General features: G+C 45.5%; 1 protein-coding gene and 1 long non-coding RNA gene across 3 annotated transcripts in view; both read left to right on the forward strand.

Annotated features, from left to right (window-relative positions):
• LOC112237317 (suppressor of hairless protein homolog) overlaps positions 1 to 14,542 on the forward strand; it is a 95,878-nt gene extending 81,336 nt beyond the window's left edge. The window contains exons 7-11 of the mRNA XM_042298469.1: positions 4,837 to 4,949; positions 5,524 to 5,664; positions 8,186 to 8,341; positions 11,641 to 11,744; positions 13,038 to 14,542. Of these exons, the coding sequence (XP_042154403.1) occupies positions 4,837 to 4,949; positions 5,524 to 5,664; positions 8,186 to 8,341; positions 11,641 to 11,744; positions 13,038 to 13,362 (839 nt within the window). The 3' untranslated portion in view covers positions 13,363 to 14,542. The remainder of the gene's footprint in view (positions 1 to 4,836; positions 4,950 to 5,523; positions 5,665 to 8,185; positions 8,342 to 11,640; positions 11,745 to 13,037) is intronic.
• Positions 14,543 to 16,980: 2,438 nt separating this feature from the next.
• LOC121839412 lies at positions 16,981 to 19,004 on the forward strand. 2 transcript variants are annotated; one of them, XR_006078962.1, is made up of 2 exons: positions 16,981 to 16,994; positions 17,171 to 19,004. It is a non-coding gene; the product is annotated as an uncharacterized LOC121839412 (long non-coding RNA). The 2 variants fall into 2 exon arrangements; XR_006078963.1 differs by lacking the exon at positions 16,981 to 16,994 and adding an exon at positions 17,088 to 17,140.
• Positions 19,005 to 21,111: the final 2,107 nt, after the last annotated feature.

Here is a 21,111-nt window from a genome sequence, read left to right on the forward strand (position 1 = left end):
CACTAGGCTACCTGCTGGTTACTAGTCCAACGCTCTAACCACTAGGCTACCTGCTGGTTACTAGTCCAACGCTCTAACCACTAGGATACCTGCTGGTTACTAGTCCAACACTCTAACCACTGGGCTACCTGCTGGTTACTAGTCCAACGCTCTAACCACTAGGATACCTGCTGGTTACTAGTCCAACGCTCTAACCACTAGGCTACCTGCTGGTTACTAGTCCAACGCTCTAACCACTAGGCTACCTGCTGGTTACTAGTCCAACGCTCTAACCACTAGGATACCTGCTGGTTACTAGTCCAACGCTCTAACCACTAGGCTACCTGCTGGTTACTAGTCCAACGCTCTAACCACTAGGCTACCTGCTGGTTACTAGTCCAACGCTCTAACCACTAGGATACCTGCTGGTTACTAGTCCAACGCTCTAACCACTAGGCTACCTGCTGGTTACTAGTCCAACGCTCTAACCACTAGGCTACCTGCTGGTTACTAGTCCAACGCTCTAACCACTAGGCTACCTGCTGGTTACTAGTCCAACGCTCCCACTAGGCTACCTGCTGGTTACTAGTCCAACGCTCTAACCACTAGGATACCTGCTGGTTACTAGTCCAACGCTCTAACCACTAGGCTACCTGCTGGTTACTAGTCCAACGCTCTAACCACTAGGCTACCTGCTGGTTACTAGTCCAACGCTCTAACCACTAGGCTACCTGCTGGTTACTAGTCCAACGCTCTAACCACTAGGCTACCTGCCACCCCAAATGGGTAATGTACAGTGCCTTGCGAAAGTATTCGGCCCCCTTGAACTTTGCGACCTTTTGGCACATTTCAGGCTTCAAACATAAAGATATAAAACTGTATTTTTTTGTGAAGAATCAACAACAAGTGGGACACAATCATGAAGTGGAACGACATTTATTGGATATTTCAAACTTTTTTAACAAATCAAAAACTGAAAAATTGGGAATGCAAAATCATTCAGCCCCTTTACTTTCAGTGCAGCAAACTCTCTCCAGAAGTTCAGTGAGGATCTCTGAATGATCCAATGTTGACCTAAATGACTAATGATGATAAATACAATCCACCTGTGTGTAATCAAGTCTCCGTATAAATGCACCTGCACTGTGATAGTCTCAGAGGTCCGTTAAAAGCGCAGAGAGCATCATGAAGAACAAGGAACACACCAGGCAGGTCCGAGATACTGTTGTGAAGAAGTTTAAAGCGGGATTTGGATACAAAAAGATTTCCCAAGCTTTTAACATCCCAAGGAGCACTGTGCAAGCGTTAATATTGAAATGGAAGGAGTATCAGACCACTGCAAATCTACCAAGACCTGGCCGTCCCTCTAAACTTTCAGCTCATACAAGGAGAAGACTGATCAGAGATGCAGCCAAGAGGCCCATGATCACTCTGGATGAACTGCAGAGATCTACAGCTGAGGTGGGAGACTCTGTCCACAGGACAACAATCAGTCGTATATTGCACAAATCTGGCCTTTATGGAAGAGTGGCAAGAAGAAAGCCATTTCTTAAAGATATCCATAAAAAGTGTTGTTTAAAGTTTGCCACAAGCCACCTGGGAGACACACCAAACATGTGGAAGAAGGTGCTCTGGTCAGATGAAACCAAAATTGAACTTTTTGGCAACAATGCAAAATGTTATGTTTGGCGTGAAAGCAACACAGCTCATCACCCTGAACACACCATCCCCACTGTCAAACATGGTGGTGGCAGCATCATGGTTTGGGCCTGCTTTTCTTCAGCAGGGACGGGGAAGATGGTTAAAATTGATGGGAAGATGGATGGAGCCAAATACAGGACCATTCTGGAAGAAAACCTGATGGAGTCTGCAAAAGACCTGAGACTGGGACGGAGATTTGTCTTCCAACAAGACAATGATCCAAAACATAAAGCAAAATCTACAATGGAATGGTTCAAAAATAAACATATCCAGGTGTTAGAATGGCCAAGTCAAAGTCCAGACCTGAATCCAATCGAGAATCTGTGGAAAGAACTGAAAACTGCTGTTCACAAATGCTCTCCATCCAACCTCACTGAGCTCGAGCTGTTTTGCAAGGAGGAATGGGAAAAATTTCAGTCTCTCGATGTGCAAAACTGATAGAGACATACCCCAAGCGACTTACAGCTGTAATCGCAGCAAAAGGTGGCGCTACAAAGTATTAACTTAAGGGGGCCGAATAATTTTGCACGCCCAATTTTTCCGTTTTTGATTTGTTAAAAAAGTTTGAAATATCCAATAAATGTCGTTCCACTTCATGATTGTGTCCCACTTGTTGTTGATTCTTCACAAAAAAATACAGTTTTATATCTTTATGTTTGAAGCCTGAAATGTGGCAAAAGGTCGCAAAGTTCAAGGGGGCCGAATACTTTCGCAAGGCACTGTATGTGTGTGTGGGTAATGTGTGTGTAATGTGTGTGTGTGTGTGTGTGTAATGTGTGTGTGTGTGTGGGTAATGTATGTGTGTGTGGGTAATGTATGTGTGTGTGGGTAATGTATGGGTGTGTGGTTAATGTATGGGTAATGTGTGTGTGTGTGTGTGTGTGTGTGTGTGTGTGTGTGTGTGTGTGTGTGTGTGTGTGTGTGTGTATGGGTAATGTATGTGTGTGTGGGTAATGTATGGGTGTGTGGTTAATGTATGGGTAATGTATGTGTAATGTGTGTGTATGGGTATGGGTAATGTATGTGTGTGTGGGTAATGTGTGGGTAATGTATGTGTAATGTGTGTGTGTATGGGTAATGTATGTGTGTGTGGGTAATGTGTGGGTAATGTATGGGTAATGTGTGTGTGTATGGGTAATGTATGGGTAGTGTGTGTGTGTGTATGGGTAATATATGTGTGTGTGGGTAATGTATGTGTAGTGTGTGTGTGTGTGGGTAATGTATGGGTAATGTGCGTGTGTGGGTAATGTATGGGTAATGTGCGTGTGCATGTGTATGGGTAATGTGCGTGTGCATGTGTATGGGTAATGTGCGTGTGCATGTGTGTGGGTAATGTATGTGTGTGGGTAATGTATGTGTGCGTGTGTGTGGGTAATGTATGTGTGTGTGGGTAATGTATGGGTAATGTGTGTGTGTGTGTGTGTGTGTGTGTATGTGTGTGTGTGGGTAATGTGTGTGTGGGTAATGTATGTGTGTGGGGGTAATGTATGTGTGTGTGTGGGTAATGTGTGTGTGGGTTGTGTGGGTAATGTATGTGTGTGTGTGGGTAATTTATGTGTGTGTGTGTGGGTAATGTATGTGTGTGTGGGTAATGTATGGGTAATGTATGTGTGTGTGGGTAATGTGTATAGGGAAGCTTTCAAACCCCTTCACTTTTTCCACATTTTGTTATGTTACAGCCTTATTCTAAAATTGCATTGTATTCCCTCATCAATCGACACACACCCATAATGACAAATATTACTCAGTACTTTGTTGAAGCACCTTTGGCAGCAATTGCAACCTTGAGTCTTCTTGTGTATGACGCTACAAGCTTGGCACACCTGTATTTGGTGAGTTTCTCTCATTCTTCTCTGCAAATCCTCTCAAGCTCTGTCAGGTTGGATGGGGAGCGTCGCTGCACTGCTATTTTCAGGTCTCCCCAGAGATGTTTGATCGGGTTCAAGTCCGTGCTCTGGCTGGACCACTCAAGGACATTCAGAGACATGTCCCGAATCCACTCCTGTGTTGTCTTGGCTGCCTGCTTAGTGTTGTTGTCCTGTTGGAAGGTGAACCTTCACCCCAGTCTGAGGTCCTGAGCGCTTTGGAACAGGTTTTCATCAAGGATCTCTCTGTACTTTGCTCCTTTCATCTTTCCCTCGATCCTGACTAGTCTCTCAGTTTCTGCTGCTGAAAAACATCCTCACAGCATGATGCTGCCACCACCATGCTTCACCGTAGGGATGGTGCCAGGTTTCCCCCAGAAGTGATGCTTGGCATTCAGGCCAAAGAGTTCAATCTGATTGGTGGAGTGCTGCAGAGAAGGTTGTCCTTCTGGAAGGTTCACCAATCTCCACAGAGGAACTCTAAAGCTCTGTCAGAGTGACCATTGGATTTTTGGTCACCTCCCTGACCAAGGCCCATCTCCCTGATTGCTCAGTTTGGCCGGCCAGCTTTTGGAAGAGTCTTGGTGGTTCCAAACTTCTTCCATTTAAGAATGATGTTCTTGGGGACCTTCAATGCTGCAGACATTTTTTGGTACCCTTCCCCAGATCTGTGCCTCGACACAATCCTGTCTCTGAGCTCTACGGACAATTCCTTCGACCTCATGGCTTGGTCTTTGCCCTGACATGCACTGTCAACTGTAGGACCTTATATAGACAGGTGTGTGCCTTTCCAAATCATGTCCAATCAATTGAATTTACCACAGGTGGACTCCAATTAAGTTGGAGAAACATCTCAAGGATGATCAATGGAAACAGGATGCACCTGAGCACAATTTTGAGTCTCATAGAGAAGGGTCTGAATACTTATGTAAATAAGGTATTTCTGTTTTTTTATTTTTTATAAATGTGCAAAAAATTCTTAACTGTTTTTGCTTTGTCATTATGGGGTATTGTGATGTCATTATGGGGTATTGTGTGTAGATTGAGGACATTTGTTTATGTCATTCATTTTAGAATAAGACTGTAATGTAACAACATTTTGATAAAGTCAAGCGGTCTGAATATTTTCTGATTCCACGGTATGGGTAAATGACAATACCATGCTTTGTTTTAAAGTGGATTGTTGAGAGGCTGGCCTGACGTTACATTTCCACTCTAAAATTCTTTATACTCAGTGTAAGTGTATGTGCTATTGAAACAAAAGATGAATGTTATGTGTCCTGTTCCCCAGTGGATGACGAGGAGTCTGAAGGAGAGGAGTTCACTGTGAGAGATGGCTACATCCACTATGGACAGACGGTCAAACTGGTCTGCTCTGTCACCGGGATGGCCCTGCCACGCCTGGTACTACCCACCACTTCACTCTCTTACATCTGTTTCTCCTCTCTCCATGTTTCTCTCCTCTCTCCATGTTTCTCTCCTCTCCACGTTTCTCTCCCTGTTTCTCTCCTCTCTCCCTGTTTCTCTCCTCTCTCCCTGTTTCTCTCATCTCTCCCTGTTTCTCTCCTCTCTCCATGTTTCTCTCCTCTCTCCATGTTTCTCTCCTCTCTCCATGTTTCTCTCCATGTTTCTCTCCTCTCTCCATGTTTCTCTCTTCTCTCCATGTTTCTCTCCATGTTTCTCTCCATGTTTCTCTCCTCTCTCCATGTTTCTCTCCTCTCTCCATGTTTCTCTCCATGTTTCTCTCCATGTTTCTCTCCTCTCTCCATGTTTCTCTCCTCTCTCCATGTTTCTCTCCTCTCTCCATGTTTCTCTCCATGTTTCCCTCTTTCTCTCTGTCTTGTATGTCTTTATGTTAATATTCTCACTATTTCTCTTTATTACCAACACACACACACTAATGAAAGTTAATGATGTTATTTGTACACTGAGCTCTAAGCAACTAAACCCTAAACACCAGCCTGTCTGTGTGTTTCAGATCATCCGTAAGGTGGACAAGCAGACGGCCTTGTTGGATGCAGACGACCCCGTCTCCCAGCTGCACAAGTGTTCATTCTACCTGAAGGACACAGAGCGGATGTACCTGTGCCTTTCCCAAGAGAGGATCATACAGTTTCAAGTGAGTGAGACACTACCTTCCATTACGCGTTGAGACCACCTTCATTACGCTTTGAGACCACCTTCATTACGCGTTGAGACCACCTTCATTACGCGTTGAGACCACCATTACGCGTTGAGACCACCTTCATTGCGCGTTGAGACCACCTTCATTACGCGTTGAGACCACCATTACGCGTTGAGACCACCTTCATTACGCGTTGAGACTACCTTCATTACGCGTTGAGACTACCTTCATTACGCGTTGAGACCACCTTCATTACGCGTTGACTACTTTCATTACGCGTTGAGACTACCTTCATTACGCGTTGAGACCACCTTCATTACGCGTTGAGACCACCTTCATTACGCGTTGAGACTACCTTCATTACGCGTTGAGACTACCTTCATTACGCGTTGAGACCACCTTCATTACGCGTTGAGACCACCTTCATTACGCGTTGAGACCACCTTCATTACGCGTTGAGACCACCTTCATTACGCATTGAGACTACCTTCATTACGCTTTGAGACCACCTTCATTACGCGTTGAGACCACCTTCATTACGCGTTGAGACCACCTTCATTACGCGTTGAGACCACCTTCATTACGCGTTGAGACCACCTTCATTACGCGTTGAGACTACCTTCATTACGCGTTGAGACTACCTTCATTACGCGTTGAGACTACCTTCATTACGCGTTGAGACCACCTTCATTACGCGTTGAGACCACCTTCATTACGCGTTGAGACCACCTTCATTAAGCGTTGAGACCACCTTCATTACGCGTTGAGACTACCTTCATTACGCTTTGAGACCACCTTCATTACGCTTTGAGACCACCTTCATTACGCGTTGAGACCACCTTCATTACGCGTTGAGACCACCTTCATTACGCGCGTTGAGACCACCTTCATTACGCGTTGAGACCACCTTCATTACGCGTTGAGACCACCTTCATTACGCGTTGAGACCACCTTCATTACGCGTTGAGACCACCTTCATTACGCGTTGAGACCACCTTCATTACGCGTTGAGACCACCTTCATTACGCGTTGAGACCACCTTCATTACGCGTTGAGACCACCTTCATTACGCGTTGAGACCACCTTCATTACGCGTTGAGACCACCTTCATTACGCGTTGAGACCACCTTCATTACGCGTTGAGACCACCTTCATTACGCGTTGAGACCACCTTCATTACGCGTTGAGACCACCTTCATTACGCGTTGAGACCACCTTCATTACGCGTTGAGACCACCTTCATTACGCGTTGAGACCACCTTCATTACGCGTTGAGACCACCTTCATTACGCGTTGAGACCACCTTCATTACGCGTTGAGACCACCTTCATTACGCGTTGAGACCACCTTCATTACGCGTTGAGACCACCTTCATTACGCGTTGAGACCACCTTCATTACGCGTTGAGACCACCTTCATTACGCGTTGAGACCACCTTCATTACGCGTTGAGACCACCTTCATTACGCGTTGAGACCACCTTCATTACGCGTTGAGACCACCTTCATTACGCGTTGAGACCACCTTCATTACGCGTTGAGACCACCTTCATTACGCGTTGAGACCACCTTCATTACGCGTTGAGACCACCTTCATTACGCGTTGAGACCACCTTCATTACGCGTTGAGACCACCTTCATTACGCGTTGAGACCACCTTCATTACGCGTTGAGACCACCTTCATTACGCGTTGAGACCACCTTCATTACGCGTTGAGACCACCTTTATTACGCGTTGAGACTACCTTCATTACGCGTTGAGACTACCTTCATTACGCTTTGAGACTACTTAAATTGACCCCATATTTGCAGTAACCAATCAGAATGATCTTGTGAGAAAATGATTTCTTGGATGGTGAACATTAGTTGGTTCCTACGGTAGTACCCAGTTTACAATCTTCAAATTCTCCCGAGTGGTGCAGGTGTCTAAGGAACTGCATCTCAGTGCAAGAGACAACACTACAGTCCCTGGTTCAAATCCAGGCTGAATCACATCTGGCTGTGGAGTCCCTTAGGGCAATTGCAATTGGCCCAGCTTCGTCTGGGTTTGGCCTGGGTAGGCCGTCATTTGTAATTAAGAATTGCCTAGTTAAATAAAGGTTAAATAATAATAAAATAAAAAATATATTTTTTAACATTGTTGATCAGATCCCGCCTGAAAATGGTCGGCATCCCATGTCAGTGCTCTGTGCTGGTCCCCGTTGCTGAATTTATTCACAGTCTTTGTTTTGCTAAGAGGTTATTCTTCCCCTTTGGATTCCATCTTCGATAGACGACGGATTAGAGTGAGAGTTAATATAGCGTTACGGTGATAGGCGTTATCTCTACATCAGAGATCACCATAGAAACAACTAAACCAAGATTCATAACACACAGCTATGTTCATTTATTTATCGATCTATATCTGAAATATGGTGAAGCGCTAGCAGCTCCCTTTAACTTGTCTGTGTGTGTGTGTGTGTGTGTGTGTGTGTGTGTGTGTGTGTGTGTGTGTCTGTCTGTGTGTGTGTCCCCCAGGCCACTCCATGCCCAAAGGAACCAAACAAAGAGATGATCAACGACGGAGCGTCCTGGACAATCATCAGCACCGACAAGGCTGAGTACACCTTCTACGAGGGCATGGGCCCCGTCCACTCGCCTGTCACCCCCGTGCCTGGAGTCGAGAGCTTACAGGTTAGAGAGGGACACACACAGATATGCATGCACACACAGGTTAGAGAGGGACACACACAGATGTGCATGCACACACAGGTTAGAGAGGGACACACACAGATGTGCATGCACACACAGGTTAGAGAGGAACACACACAGATATGCATGCACACACAGGTTAGAGAGGGACACACACAGATGTGCATGCACACACAGGTTAGAGAGGGACACACACAGATATGCATGCACACACAGGTTAGAGAGGGACACACACAGATGTGCATGCACACACAGGTTAGAGAGGGACACACAGATATGCATGCACACACAGGTTAGAGAGGGACACACAGATATGCATGCACACACAGGTTAGAGAGGGACACACACAGATATGCATGCACACACAGGTTAGAGAGGGACACACACAGATGTGCATGCACACACAGGTTAGAGAGGGACACACACAGATATGCATGCACACACAGGTTAGAGAGGGACACACACAGATGTGCATGCACACACAGGTTAGAGAGGGACACACAGATATGCATGCACACACAGGTTAGAGAGGGACACACAGATATGCATGCACACACAGGTTAGAGAGGGACACACACAGATATGCATGCACACACAGGTTAGAGAGGGACACACACAGATATGCATGCACACACAGGTTAGAGAGGGACACACACAGATATGCATGCACACACAGGTTAGAGAGGGACACACACAGATATGCATGCACACACAGGTTAGAGAGGGACACACACAGATATGCATGCACACACAGGTTAGAGAGGGACACACACAGATATGCATGCACACACAGGTTAGAGAGGGACACACACAGATATGCATGCACACACAGGTTAGAGAGGGACACACACAGATATGCATGCACACACAGGTTAGAGAGGGACACACACAGATGTGCATGCACACACAGGTTAGAGAGGGACACACACAGATATGCATGCACACACAGGTTAGAGAGGGACACACACAGATATGCATGCACACACAGGTTAGAGAGGGACACACACAGATATGCATGCACACACAGGTTAGAGAGGGACACACACAGATATGCATGCACACACAGGTTAGAGAGGGACACACACAGATGTGCATGCACACACAGGTTAGAGAGGGACACACACAGATGTGCATGCACACACAGGTTAGAGAGGAACACACACAGATATGCATGCACACACAGGTTAGAGAGGGACACACACAGATGTGCATGCACACACAGGTTAGAGAGGGACACACACAGATATGCATGCACACACAGGTTAGAGAGGGACACACACAGATGTGCATGCACACACAGGTTAGAGAGGGACACACAGATATGCATGCACACACAGGTTAGAGAGGGACACACACAGATATGCATGCACACACAGGTTAGAGAGGGACACACACAGATATGCATGCACACACAGGTTAGAGAGGGACACACACAGATATGCATGCACACACAGGTTAGAGAGGGACACACACAGATATGCATGCACACACAGGTTAGAGAGGGACACACACAGATATGCATGCACACACAGGTTAGAGAGGGACACACACAGATATGCATGCACACACAGGTTAGAGAGGGACACACACAGATATGCATGCACACACAGGTTAGAGAGGGACACAGATATGCATGCACACACAGGTTAGAGAGGGACACACACAGATATGCATGCACACACAGGTTAGAGAGGGACACACACAGATGTGCATGCACACACAGGTTAGAGAGGGACACACACAGATATGCATGCACACACAGGTTAGAGAGGGACACACACAGATATGCATGCACACACAGGTTAGAGAGGGACACACACAGATATGCATGCACACACAGGTTAGAGAGGGACACACACAGATATGCATGCACACACAGGTTAGAGAGGGACACACAGATATGCATGCACACACAGGTTAGAGAGGGACACACACAGATATGCATGCACACACAGGTTAGTGAGGGACACAGATATGCATGCACACACAGGTTAGAGAGGGACACACACAGATATGCATGCACACACAGGTTAGAGAGGGACACACACAGATATGCATGCACACACAGGTTAGAGAGGGACACACAGATATGCATGCACACACAGGTTAGAGAGGGACACACACAGGTTAGAGAGGGACACACAGATATGCATGCACACACAGGTTAGAGAGGGACATGCACACACAGGTTAGAGAGGGACACACAGATATGCATGCACACACAGGTTAGAGAGGGACACACACAGATGTGCATGCACACACAGGTTAGAGAGGGACACACACAGATATGCATGCACACACAGGTTAGAGAGGGACACAGATGTGCATGCACACACAGGTTAGAGAGGGACACACACAGATGTGCATGCACACACAGGTTAGAGAGGGACACATACAGATGTGCATGCACACACAGGTTAGAGAGGGACACACACAGATATGCATGCACACACAGGTTAGAGAGGGACACACACAGATATGCATGCACACACAGGTTAGAGAGGGACACACACAGATGTGCATGCACACACAGGTTAGAGAGGGACACACACAGATATGCATGCACACACAGGTTAGAGAGGGACACACAGATATGCATGCACACACAGGTTAGAGAGGGACACACACAGGTTAGAGAGGGACACAGATATGCATGCACACACAGGTTAGAGAGGGACACACACAGGTTAGAGAGGGACACAGATATGCATGCACACACAGGTTAGAGAGGGACACACAGATATGCATGCACACACAGGTTAGAGAGGGACACACAGATATGCATGCACACACAGGTTAGAGAGGGACACACACAGGTTAGAGAGGGACACAGATATGCATGCACACACAGGTTAGAGAGGGACACACAGATATGCATGCACACACAGGTTAGAGAGGGACACACACAGGTTAGAGAGGGACACAGATATGCATGCACACACAGGTTAGAGAGGGACACAGATATGCATGCACACACAGGTTAGAGAGGGACACACACAGATATGCATGCACACACAGGTTAGAGAGGGACACACACAGATGTGCATGCACACACAGGCCACATCCACACTCCATTCCTATTATAAACAACAATTTGTTCCTCTTGCAGTGCTCCAAACAAACACCCTTTAGTCCCTTTACCAGATTCCATCTCTTCCTCTGTCAACAACACAAAAACATTTATGCTTTTGTTGTATTTGTGTGTGTGTGTGTGTGTGTGTGTGTGTGTGTGTGTGTGTGTGTGTGTGTGTGTGTGTGTGTGTGTGTGTGTGTGTGTTTAGTTAAACGGGGGTGGGGATGTGGCCATGCTGGAGCTGACGGGACAGAACTTCACCTCAAACCTGAGGGTCTGGTTCGGAGACGTGGAGGCAGAGACCATGTACAGGTACTGACAGACGCACCTCGCTGCTCCTTTCAACTGTGGCTCAATAAGGTGGTGCAAAATGATGCTACATTTGGCTCAATACTGTAGCTTGACCAGACAGAATACCGTAGCTTGACCAGGCAGAATACCGTAGCTTGACCAGGCAGAATACCGTAGCTTGACCAGGCAGAGTACCGTAGCTTGACCAGGCAGAGTACCGTAGCTTGACCAGGCAGAATACCGTAGCTTGACCAGGCAGAGTACTGTAGCTTGACCAGGCAGAATACCGTAGCTTGACCAGGCGGAATACCGTAGCTTGACCAGGCGGAATACCGTAGCTTGACCAGGCAGAATACCGTAGCTTGACCAGACAGAGTACTGTCTGAAAGGATTTAGAAAGGATTTAGAATCAGAAACACTACTTCATTCTACTAAAGTCAAACTGAAACGGCCTCAAACGATGAATTTGTTTTATCTATGAGATACACCTTTCTGGGGAGAGGGGAAGGGGATGTTCCTACTCAGTCTGACCTTGTTACTCATTATAATCTCTATATGAGTACTAACCAGGGGATAACCCAGACAGATTACAGCCGTGCTTTGATCCAAATCAAAGCAATGTTCTGCTAATGAGTACCAACTCAACAAACGTGAATTCAATTTAGGCTCAGATATTTCCATTTTCAAAGCACACCCTTTAGGCGATGCCAAACATTCTTCAAAAGGTACTGTTTTTCCTTTTTGATGTCGAATTTTCTAGATGAATTAGCGATCCCAGTGTTTGTGTCTGCCACCCATGGAGGTGGAGAGAGAGAGGTCTTTAGATAGGATGAAAGTGCTCCATGGTTTAATCTGTAATAAACGGTAGGATTCACCCTGGATTTAAAACCCCGCTGGGAGAAGCCGGGTGTGAAACGTTGAGGTTGTTGTCTGCTGCAGGATGGCGTGTAAGTTGCCCTAATGTTGACTGAGAACGCCACGATCCCCATTTGACCTATTTGTGTGAGATGTGTGTAATCGTAGTGAGATTTTACAGGACTGTTTTTGTAGTCGTCAATCATAGACACTATGGAAAACACAACCCTCACATAGTGCTTGATGGATCCATATTATCAGTGGGGTAGACTTGTCATTTGTTCAAATCCTGCTCGAAGGACCATGAAAGACAATACTCAACCGACGTGGGATCTTTACATATCTGACCTTTCTTTTTGTTTCTTTAGTCAACGGTGAGGTCGACACACTGTGAGGGATTCAACCCAAATAGCTAGAGTCAAGCCTGTCTGACTCTCTCCTCTCTGCTTGCTGGTGTAGGTGTGCGGAGAGCATGCTGTGCGTGGTTCCCGACATCTCTGCCTTCCGCGAGGGCTGGCGCTGGGTACGTCAGCCGGTGCAGGTTCCCGTCACGCTGGTGCGAAACGACGGCATCATCTACTCCACCACGCTCACCTTCACCTACACGCCGGAGCCTGGGCCGCGGCCACACTGCAACGCCGCCGGAGCCATCCTACGGGCGGGCAGCGACCGCCTTTTAACGGCTAGCAGCAACAGCGCTAACAACAGCGACGCTAACAACAGCTACGGCCCCAACAACGCAGGAGTCACATCCTCTTCCACGGTTGCAGCCGTGGTGTCCTAACACACAAACACACACACACACACACACACACACACTTATACACACACACAATATGCCTTGAGAGGAAAATGTACCACATGGTAAAAAGACCATGAAGTAAACTGACTCTCTAAAAGTGCTGCATATTGATTTGGGATTTCAAAAGAAGCTGAAATTGAAAACTGATCGGACGGAAAAAGGAGGAATTCAAAGAGAGTTCCTATGTTAAAAGTTGTCAACCAGCGGAAATAAGAGAAACTGTGTGAACTCCTCGCTGCTGCCCTCTTGTGGTTCGTAAGGGACATGCCTGTCGGTTTATGGTGTTGGAGCTGTGTAATAGGGAGTTCCTATTGGCTCAGCGCGCCAGTGTCTTGAACGGAGACCACAACAACTATACATCCACCACATGTATAGTACGTTAACTAAAAGGTTGATTTTGTGCGCTTCCCCCCCCCTCCCTCTGTTCATTTTTCCCCCTCTTTTTTTGTCTCGTTAGTCGTCTATGTTACTGTAAAGGGAGGAAATGTATTGTTTTTGGATGGAGAGCGAGGAGTGGACATAGTGGGGACACATAAAAATGTCATGACGATGCCATCGTTTTTGTGGACCAAGGATCTTGCATAAGCTTCAGTAAAGGTACATTTTCACCTGTTTTGTATGAAACCGTATAGTACACTTTTGTTACCAAATAGTTTCTATTCTCTTCCTCCGAGCTTTGGGCTTTTTTTATGTTGTCCAAATCCCGACCTGGCATGTGTATTATAGCTACCTTTACTTCTTGTCTCCATCAAATGCCTGCTTCTTTCAGTCTTTTCGACGGAACGTAGAATTTTTGATACTTTGCTAGTCTTGGGATTTATTTTTATTTTTTACCTAACCAATGGTTTGTTTGTGTTAGGGGGTAACCTCAGCGGGCCTAATTTTTGTATTCTCATTGTTTTTAAAAAAAATGAAGTCTTTAAAAAGAAAAGCTTTAAGCAACGCCTATGCCTTGCCTGCAATACTCTGTTCGCTACAAGCTACGTTTCCTTTGGAAAGTACAACATGTCTGTACATCACACATGGAGTCATGGTGACGTGAATTCTTCCATTTTATTTAAAATGTAAAAAAAAAAAAAAAAAACTGGACTTCCAGTTACAGAATAGTTTGTCATTTTCACATTTAATGAGTCTAGTCGTTAAAATGAAATGGTAGCCTTAGTACAGTAGTATTATTACAGTCAACTAAAATCATGTCACATATCCAAAGTTGATATCATGTTGCTGTAGAAGTGTCCAGCGACGTCTTCAAATCTGTCAGTATATTGTGTTTCCAGGCCTTGGTGTCTTCCTGTGTATAGTTCTGTTGGCATTTAAAACTTTCCTTGGTTTTTAGAAAACCCGAAAAGACAGACACTTCCAATTTGATGTGGCCTTTACCGTTCACTTAAATGTCAAAGAGTAACATTACTCTTCCAACGACCTGCCCTTTTCATTTACGTAACTAGAACGAATCTGTGTGTGTGGGGGAAACAGTCGGGTCTTATCTCTGCTCATTACTAGGTTGAAGATGACAAAGGGGATTCTAATATCCCATAACTCTTTTCAACAATGGGACCAGCTATGCTAGTTAGCAACGGCGCTAGTCCAATGAAGTTGTTTGTTTTCTAACGCTGCCCAATGGAATTATTACTTTGTCCTAACCTGTAATATTTTTCACCTGGACTCGTTACAGGAAGTTGTTTCATTGGACAACATAGCATTATGGGTTATCTTTGTGTCACTGCTTCAAATTGTGTCACTGCTTCAAAAACACACTGTCAGACATACGACCAGCGTTCTGGAGGATTTGTTGTTAAAACAAACGCTGTTCAGTGTAAAAGTACAACACTTACAGTACCAGTCCAAAGTTTGGACACACCGACTCGTTCAAGGGTTTTTCTTAATGAAAAAAAAAACTGTTTTCTACATTGTAGAATAATAGTGAAGACATCAAAACTATGAAATAACACATGGAATCATGTAGTAACCAAAACAGTATTTTATATTTGAGATTCTTCAAATAGCCACCCTTTGCCTTGATGACAGCTTTGGACACTCTTGGCATTCTCTCAACCAGCTTCATGAGGAATGCTTTTCCAACAGTCTTGAAGGAGTTCCCACATTGGCTGCTTTTTCTTCACTCTGCGGTCCAACTCATCCCAAACCATCTCAATTGGTGTGAGGTCGGGTGATTGTGGAGGCCAGGTCATCTGATGCAGCACTCCATCACTCTCCTCCTTGGGTCAAATAGCCGTTACACAGCCTGGAGGTGTGTTGGGTCATTGTCCTGTTGAAAAACAAATCATAGTCCCACTAAGCCCAAACCAGATGGAATGGCAGAGATCATCCGTTCACCTACTCTACGTCTCACAAAGACACGGCGGTTGGAACCAAATATCTCAAATTTGAACTCCAGACCAAAGAACAGATTTCCACCAGTCTAATGTCCATTGCTCATGTTTCTTGGCCCAAGCAAGTCTTTTCTTCTTATTGGTGTCCTTTAGCAGTGGTTTCTTTGCAGCAATTCGACCATGAAGGCCTGATTCACGCAGTCTCCTCTGAACAGTTGATGTTGAGATGTGTCTGTTACTTGAACTCTGAGGTGCAATCTGAGGTGCAGTTAATTGCCGGTTTCTGAGGCTGGTAACTCTAATGAACTTCACCTCTGCAGCAGAGGTAACTCTGGGTTTTCTTTTCCTGTGGCGATCCTGTTTGATGGATTTTGCAACTTTCAAAGTTCTTTAGATTGTCTGCGTTGACTGACCTTCATGTCTTAAAGTAATGATGGTCTTCTACCAAATAGGGCTATCTTCTGTATACCACCCCTAGCCTGTCACAACACAACTGATTGGCTCAAATGCATTAAAAGGGAAAGAAATTCCACAAATGAACTTTTAAGAAGGCACACCTGTTAATTGAAATGCATTCCAGGTGACTACCTCATGAAGCTGGTTGAGAGAATGCTAAGTGTGCAAAGCTGTCAAGGCAAAGGGTGGATACTTTGAAGAATCTCAAATATATTTTGATTTGTTTAACACTTTTTAGGTTACTACATGTGTTTTTTTCATCGTTTTGATGTCTTCACAATTATTCTACAATGTATAAAATAGTTTTAAAAAATGAAAACCTTGAATGAGTAGGTGTTATAACATTTTTGACTGATACTGTATATGTCTACTTCATCACAGCACTCGTGCTTTCTCCGTTTTTAGAGACATTGTCTTGCAAGCACTGTGACTCATTTTAAATCCTTTTAACTAACGTCCTGTGGTTTTTGACCGAACAAAACAAGTACGTCGCTGTCTGAAAGTAGCCAAACCCAGCCAATGTACTTATGGTGATCGAGTCTTCTGTTAACAGTATCAAGGCCTTCTAGATGTAGGCTGTATCATTGAAGATGTATATTTAGAGAAACGTACAGCAATACTATACAGGTCGTGTCTCTTGAGGTTTGCCTGACCACCTACTTCACCAGCTTGTTTGTGTGTGTTCACGATCTGCTGTATAGTCTGTAACAACGGATCGTTGAGCGAAACTCGTTCCGTTTCAAAGCGTGTTTGTGCGTGTGTACACTGTTCGTGTTCAAAACAATCAGTGTTCTTGTAAAGATGGACTTTTGGTTGGCCAGGTTGGTTGGCCAGGTTGGTTGGCCAGGTTGGTTGGTTGGCCAGGTTGGTTGGCCAGGTTGGTTGGCCAGGTTGGTTGGCCAGGTTGGTTGGTTGGCCAGGTTGATTGGCCGGCCAGGTTGGTTGGCCAGGTTGGTTGGTTGGCCAGGTTGGTTGGTTGGCCAGGTTGGTTGGTTGGCCAGGTTGGTTGGCCAGGTTGGTTGGCCATCTTCTAATTTTGATCCAAATATAAAACAAGTGATTATTTCTCTGGCACAATAATATGTGTCTGAAGAAGACGATCAACGCCAATAGTTTGATCACAGTGTGTTACAGTGGGACGATATGCTCTTCCAGGAAGAACTATGATGCTGAAGCTTGAATATGTTTTTAATGAACAAGTGTTACAGGCCTCTCTCATCATGTACCCGTTTAACAGTCAAATCCATTTGATAAAAGGGAACAAAAAAGTGCCAAGTTTCCTCTAAAAATACAAGCGTAACAGATGGGATGCTTCTGCCCCCACTACCTACCTACCTACCTACCTACCTACCTACCTACCTACCTACCTACCTACCTACCTGTTTCTTCAGCCATTGATGTTAATGTAAACAGTGTAATATTGACGATATCTTTTTTTTTTATTATTGTATAAAGTTTCACCGTTTGTTTGATTTTATGTTAAAGAAATAAGGTCATTGCTGCCTACTTTGGCGCCGGGAGTCGATTTACAAAAGGTCAGTTGCTGTCGGTCCAGCAACAGTTGTTTTTATGTTTTTAATTCATTCAACAATGGGTGCGATCAACCTGAATTGAATAGTTTGCAGCATGGAACCAACATGAGCTTTGTCACCTATCACCTTACTATGGAATTACACAACAACGAGAAAAGCTACTGGCCTTTTCCAAAGCCTTCACTCTATTGTCATGTCAATAAGGTGGTCGCTGAATCTTTTTGGGTTTGCTCTGTGTTTTCAGGATGTCTGCTGAGAGAAGTGAGTTCGGGAAATGCCTGAATCATTCTCCTGCTGTCTTTCTGCTTGTGGGGTTTTGTTTTTGGATTCTAATATCCCATAACTCCTTTCAACAATGGGACCAGCTATGCTAGTTAGCAACGGCGCTAGTCCAACTAAGTTGTTTGTTTTCATGGTCAACAAAAAGCATCAGTTCTCACGTTTTACTCAACAAGGAGAAGGCAGTTCCCTCTTACAGGGGTGGAATGTTGTTACATGCCTTTTTATCATCTGGACAAACGATTAACCTGGTAACAAAATCTGATGAAATACTCTCTTAACCTGAAGCTTTTTGCAAATACTGTGTACATACTGTACTTGCAAGCGGTTTTAATTTTGTCAGTCATATTGTTTTGTTTTCTTCCAAAAGCAGCTGTTTTTGGGGGGGGGGTTAATGAGCTCTGAACAACGTATGTATGTGTCCTCTAATATGCCAAATGTCTTTTTATAACATAGATATGTCATGCACTGCTAAACAGGACAGAGCGAGAAGCAGCTTTAAATAAAGGAAAAGCTGTGTGGGAGGAGCCTTTCTCTGACACGCTCTGCCTTGAATACTCCTCGAGACGATTGGCTGGCTGCATTATGGAGTAGTAATGTTTCCCTCTCCTCTGTGTCTCTCTGCACCTACGTTTTGACTTCACTCTCTTAGCTCTGCACGCTTAACTTCGCTGCAGTCCCATTTGTTATCTTGTCCCCCTCACGCATCCTTTCACACACACTCTGTCTCCATCTTTCTCTCTGTCTCTGTGTGTAATGTTCCATTAATGGTAAACAGAGGTGTCAGCCAGTGGTAGTATACTCAGCGATCGAAGGGTTTGCTGATGGTAGAAATCTGTGCAGTTTGTAACATTTTTAGCAATAACGTGAAACAAGGGGACTGTTTTTTTTTGATAACATAATGATTGGTTGTTTTGTTTTTTGTACATATTGAAATTCCATGTCATTTAAAGGAAAAAAAAACAAGAAAAAAGTTGCTATATTGGCATATAAAAAAAAAACAAACACAAGAAATAAAAAGAAATGACAATTATGTGTGAAATGAACTGTCTTTATATGTATTTTACATTGGAGGACCTGAAGGACTTAAAGTATAAACATGGTAACAGCCTTGTAGGGGACTGACATTGCACTGCGAATAGACTGAATAGTCCATCTTTGATGCAACTCTACCTTCAGTTCAGAGGTTAACCACTGGGCACAAACTGGTTAAATCAATGTTGTTTCAATGTAAGTGGTCACCGTATTGTGACGTGGCATCTACACTAGATATAGAAAAGTATGTGAACACCCCTTTTGCTAACAGGTGTATAAAATCGAGCACACGGACATGCAATCTCCATTGACAAACATTAGCAGTAGAGTGGTTTTTACTGAAGAGCTCAGTGACTTTTCAACGTGGCAGCGTCATAGGATGCCACCTTTCCAACAAGTCAGTTCGTCAAACATCTGCCCTGCTAGAGCTGCCCCCGGTCAACTGTAATTGCTCTTATTGAGAAGTGGAAACGTCTAGGAGCAACAACGGAAGTGGTAGACCACACAAGCTCACAGAACGGGAGTGCTGAAGCCCGTAGCGCGTCTGTCCTCTGTTGTAACCCTCACTACCGAGTGCCAAACTACCTATGGAAGCAACATCAGCGGTGGAAACACGTTCTCTTGAATGATGAATCACCTTTCACCATCTGGACTTGGCTAATGCCAGGAGAACACTACCTGCCCCAATGCATAGTGTCAACTGTAAAGTTTGGTGGAGGATGAATAATGTTCTGGGGCTGATTTTCATGGTTCGGGCTAGGCTCCTTTTAGTTCCAGTGAAGAGAAATATTAACGCTACAGCATACAATGACACACTAGATAATTCTGTGCTTCCAGCTTTGTGGCAATGGTTTGGGGAAGGCCCTTTCCTGTTTCATCATGACAATGCCCCCGTGCACAAAGCGAGGTCCATACAGAAATGGTTTTTTGAGAAGAACTTGACTGGCCTGCACAGAGCCCTGACCCCAACCCCATCGAACACCTTTGGGATGAATTGGAACGGCAACTGCGAGTCAGGTCTAATCGCCCAACACCAGTTCCTGACCTCACTAATGTTCTTATGGCTGAATGGAAGCAAGTCCCCGCAGAAATGTTCCAACATCTAGCGGGAAGCTGTCCCAGAAGAGTGGATGCTGATATAGTAGCAAAAGGGGGACCAACTCCATATTAATCACCATGATTTTGGCATGAGATGTTTTACAGTAAAGTTACAACCACAGGATTATGTCATCATGGTAACCAATTTTCAACATAGACCAACCTTGTATAAAATATGTTCAAGGTAATATCCACTATCAGCAAAAAGCAATAGTTCTGGGCAGCACCTCCTACTGGAGAGATGGGCCGTCTACAGCACCTCCTACTGGAGAGATGGGGCCGTCTACATCACCTCCTACTGGAGAGATGGGGCCGTCTACAGCACCTCCTACTGGAGAGATGGGGCCGTCTACAGCACCTCCTACTGGAGAGATGGGGCCGTCTACTGCACCTCCTACTGGAGAGATGGGGCCGTCTACTGCACCTCCTACTGGAGAGATGGGGCCGTCTACAGCACCTCCTACTGGAGAGATGGGGCCGTCTACAGCACCTCCTACTGGAGAGCTGGGGCCGTCTCAGCACCTCCTACTGGAGCTGGGGCCGTCTACAGCACCTCCTACTGGAGAGCTGGGGCCGTCTACAGCACCTCCTACTGGAGAGCTGGGGCCGTCTACAGCACCTCCTACTGGAGAGCTGGGGCCGTCTACAGCACCTCCTACTGGAGAGCTGGGGCCGTCTACAGCACCTCCTACTGGAGAGCTGGGGCCGTCTACAGCACCTCCTACTGGAGAGCTGGGGCCGTCTACAGCACCTCCTACTGGAGAGCTGGGGCTGGCACCTCCTACTGGAGAGCTGGGGCCGTCTACAGCACCTCCTACTGGAGAGCTGGGGCCGTCTACAGCACCTCCTACTGGAGAGCTGGGGCCGTCTACAGCACCTCCTACTGGAGAGATGGGGCCGTCTACAGCACCTCCTACTGGAGAGATGGGGCCGTCTACAGCACCTCCTACTGGAGAGCTGGGGCCTACAGCACCTCCTACTGGAGAGATGGGGCCGTC

The sequence above is a fragment of the Oncorhynchus tshawytscha genome, linkage group LG15 (genome assembly GCF_018296145.1).
Source record: "Oncorhynchus tshawytscha isolate Ot180627B linkage group LG15, Otsh_v2.0, whole genome shotgun sequence".
Taxonomy (NCBI): domain Eukaryota; kingdom Metazoa; phylum Chordata; class Actinopteri; order Salmoniformes; family Salmonidae; genus Oncorhynchus; species Oncorhynchus tshawytscha.